The 3,610-nt window shown below is 62.7% G+C and overlaps 1 protein-coding gene across 1 annotated transcript in view; it reads left to right on the top strand.

Annotated features, from left to right (window-relative positions):
• The window catches only part of PHLDB1 (pleckstrin homology-like domain, family B, member 1), a 53,309-nt gene that overhangs the window by 7,349 nt on the left and 42,350 nt on the right, over positions 1–3,610 (top strand). The window contains exons 4-5 of the mRNA XM_014539964.1: positions 2,083–2,208; positions 3,197–3,607. Coding sequence (XP_014395450.1) covers positions 2,083–2,208; positions 3,197–3,607 — 537 coding nt within the window. The remainder of the gene's footprint in view (positions 1–2,082; positions 2,209–3,196; positions 3,608–3,610) is intronic.

Raw genomic sequence — 3,610 nt, 5'->3', positions numbered from 1 at the left:
CCCCTCCGCTCTCCCCCCTGCACAGCACTGGGCCCTGAGCCTTTGGGGATGGGGGCCCCGGCCACAGCTTTGCCTGGATGTGTGGGTTTTTGGGCTTCCTGGGTGGGCTGGCCTTGGAGGTGCGGCCAGGAAGGCAGAGAGGAGGGTTCTCCCCAGACACAGGCTGGCCCAGCCCGGGCTTAGGACTGAAGTTGAGGCAACTACCGGGGCCCCTGAGTGCAAATAGAAAGTTAATTTGGGCAGGAGCTGGGCTGCCCTCAGTCCTGCTGCCCTCCTGCTCATCTATTAATACAGACCCAGCTCTGCTGCCTGGCATCGCCTATTTATAGTCCAGAGGCAGCACAGCCACACCCCCTGCATGGAGGAGGGTGCGGGGCAGAGGGGGCGGGGCTGAGGGTCCCTAGGTGCCCACAGCCTCCGTGGGTGGGCCGGGCACTGGTGGGCAGTCAGTCTAGGAGTGAGTGGGCCTGTAGACCCTGAGCACTGGCTGGCGGGGGGGCCTGGCAGGGCTGTTTCTGAAACAGCTGCGGTGTAAGTAGGTGGGTGGATAGCTGGCTGTTATATATTCCCGTTATGATTACTCTGGGGTCAGCTCCTCTGATTGGTGGCTTGGCAAGAAGGCTCCCCCTCGCCCTAACCGGTTTGGCTCAGTGAATGGAGCGTTGGCCTGCGGACTGAAGGGTCCCAGGTTCGATTCCGGTCAAGGGCATGTACCTTGGTTGCGGGCACATCCCCAGTGGGGAGTGTGCAGGAGACAGCTGATCGAGGTTTCTCTCTCATCGATGTTTCTAGCTCTCTGTCCTTCTCCCCTCCTCTCTGTAAAAAAAATCAATAAAATATATTTAAAAAAAAAAAAAAAAAAGAAGGCTCCCCCTCCAATCACCCATTAGCCTTGAGAATGGCTGGTGCCCATCTACCTGGAGGGCCTGTGGGTGTGCCAGAGAAGGGGGTGGCTTTGTCCACTATGGTTATCTGCTCTGGGCTTCTCAGTCTGCGAGGTCTCCCCATCCCCCAGGCAGTGCCCTGGGTTCCAGCAACATGCTTCTCAGTGGGGGGTCTGCTAAGGTGCTCCCGTGGCCTGGGATGCCCCATGACCTCATGGCCTGCACTGTCTCAACGTCTAGGAATGTCGATTTCCCTGCCATTCTCGGCTCAGAATGGCATGAAGCTTGGGGTGCCAAGTGGCACCAGATTGGACAGATAGGCGGCTGGGTCCAGGGCCAGGGGTGTGAACAAATTGGAAGGGTGGGTGATAGGAGCACCAGGTCCCTCTGGCACCTGCATGGCCAGGAGCAGGGCTCTGCCACAGGCTCAGGCACGGCAGGCACACCTGCTGCCGGGCACACACCCGGGCCCCTGGCGACGTTTTCTGGCTCCTGCGTGCCCTCCCCTTCCACGCACTCCCTTCCTGAGCAGGACTGGGCTTGTGCTTACCGCCTGGGGATGTGCGTGGGGAGGCTGGGCCCCTGGGCTGAGGCTGGGCTACGTTCCAGGAGGGTGTCAGGTCAGAGGGTGCATTGTCAGAGGGAAAGGGTGAGGCCACGCCCACTGGTTGAATCTCAGGCAAATTCTGGCCCCTGAGGGGGCATCACAGTTCCTCCCCGTCTCCTGCTCGGAGTTTTTTGTGATCCTGGAAGTGGCTGCCTCTCAGCCTACCCTTCCACCCAAGGGGCCTGGGTCACTGTTGGCCACGTCGGCTCGGGGGACACAGGTGCCCGTGTTCCCTGAGGAAGCCTCTTCGTTTACAGGGCACTTTCATGCGCACGCACTGTCCCTTCTGCAAGGTCAGCGTGGCCTCATTTCTCTAAAGAGAAAACCAGCCTCGGGGCGGGAAGTGACTTCACCTGTCAGAGGAAGAGTTAGGACTAGTCCTTGGGCCTGGGGACTCACAAACCAGTGCTCCTTCCACTCTGCCCTGTGCTCTGGGGCCCAGCCAGCGCCTTTCTCAGGCACAGCTGCGTCAGACGTGGATGGGGGACACTGAGTGCAGGCGGGTGGCTCCCTGGAGCCTGGGGTGCGCCTGCTAGTGGGTGAGGGTTGCCTCCCCGCTGCCAGCCGTTCAAGCATTTTCTTTCTCCGAAGGCTGCATGTTGTGCCTGGGCCAGTCCACCTTCCTCCGGTTCAACCACCCCGCTGAAGCCAAGTGGATGAAAAGCATGATCCCGGCAGGGGGGCGGGCCCCGGGCCCCCCCTACAGCCCCGGCCCAGGTAGGGCAGGAGGTTGGGCGGGTGGTCCCCCCTTGGATGGTCCTCCTCCTGGCCCCCCCAGCCCCTGGCAGAGTCAGGGCAGGACAACACCCATGGTCCGGGCTTGCTGCCACCTGCCATGGCCACTGGGAGAGATCCAAGAAGTGCCGCTTGGCTGGGACCAGGGAATCAGATGCCTGGGCTGCCAGTCGCTCCCTGGTTAGCTCTCTCCGGCCTCACCTAGCCTCGCCGCCCAGTCCCTCCGCCGTTGGGGGCAGTGGTTCCAGTCACTGGTGGGCTGAGCAGGGCTGGGGCAGGGCGCAGGTGGGCTCTCGCTGGCGTGGCTGCCTGGGCTCATCAGAGGGCCGAGCTGCACTAGCCGCTGGTCAGCCTGGCTTCTAGGAACCAGCCCGCAGTGTCAGCCCCTCCCTTGCCTCTGATTGGACCAAGGGGTGCAGCATACATCCCCCGTTCAGTACCCCCTGGCCCCCCCGTCCCGTTCAACACGGGAGGCATGGTGGGTGTTTTTTCCTGGGTCCTGGCTGCCGTGTCTGCAGCCCCTTAGGTCCTTACTGGACTGGGATCCCTCCTGGAACTGTCGGCAGCTCCATAGCGTGCCCCACCCCTGCTGCAGGGGGTCCCCCTGCCCTTCCTGCTGAGAGATTTAGGAGGTTGGGGAAACCAAGGCAGGGAGGAACCTAGACTTGGGGTGAGTAGACAGCGACCAGCCTAGAGTGCCTGGTGTCATTGCTGACTCTGTCCTAAGTGATAACGTGTTAGCCAGAAGCGTCCTACCGTCCTCCTCCTCACAGAAGGGGAACCGGGCAGGGACGGGTAAGGCGGCACAGCCGCCCGGAACCCAGACCTCCCAGCTTCTCCTCCCGAGTCTTGTCTTCGAGTCTTCGCAGCTCAGCTCTGCTCAGAGGAGGGGGATGCCTTGCTCTGGCGCTTAGGGACCTCCCAGAGCCCGAGGCCAGGCCTGAGGCACCCTTGCGTTTCCCTCTCACAGAGTCAGAAAGCCTAGTGAACGGGAACCACCCCCCGCAGCCTGCAGCCCAGGGCCCCGCGGCCTACGCCAGCCACAGTTCCCTGGTGAGCTCGATCGAGAAGGACCTGCAGGAGATCATGGACTCCCTGGTGCTCGAGGACCCCGGCGTCGGCGGCAAGAAGCCTGCTACCGCGTCCACACTGTCACCGATGGCTAACGGGGGTCGCTACCTGCTGTCGCCCCCGACCAGCCCCGGCGCCATGTCCGTGGGCTCCAGCTACGAGAACACCTCCCCGGCTTTCTCTCCACTCTCCTCACCAGCCAGCAGCGGGAGCTGTGCCAGCCACTCGCCCAGTGGGCAGGAGCCAGCCCCTCCCGTGCCCCCGCTGGTGCCTGTGCGCTCCTCCAGTTACCATCTGGCCTTGCAGCCCCCAC

Source organism: Myotis brandtii, unplaced genomic scaffold (genome assembly GCF_000412655.1).
Source record: "Myotis brandtii unplaced genomic scaffold, ASM41265v1 scaffold105, whole genome shotgun sequence".
NCBI lineage: Eukaryota > Metazoa > Chordata > Mammalia > Chiroptera > Vespertilionidae > Myotis > Myotis brandtii.
This window is presented reverse-complemented; position numbering and strand designations above follow the sequence as displayed.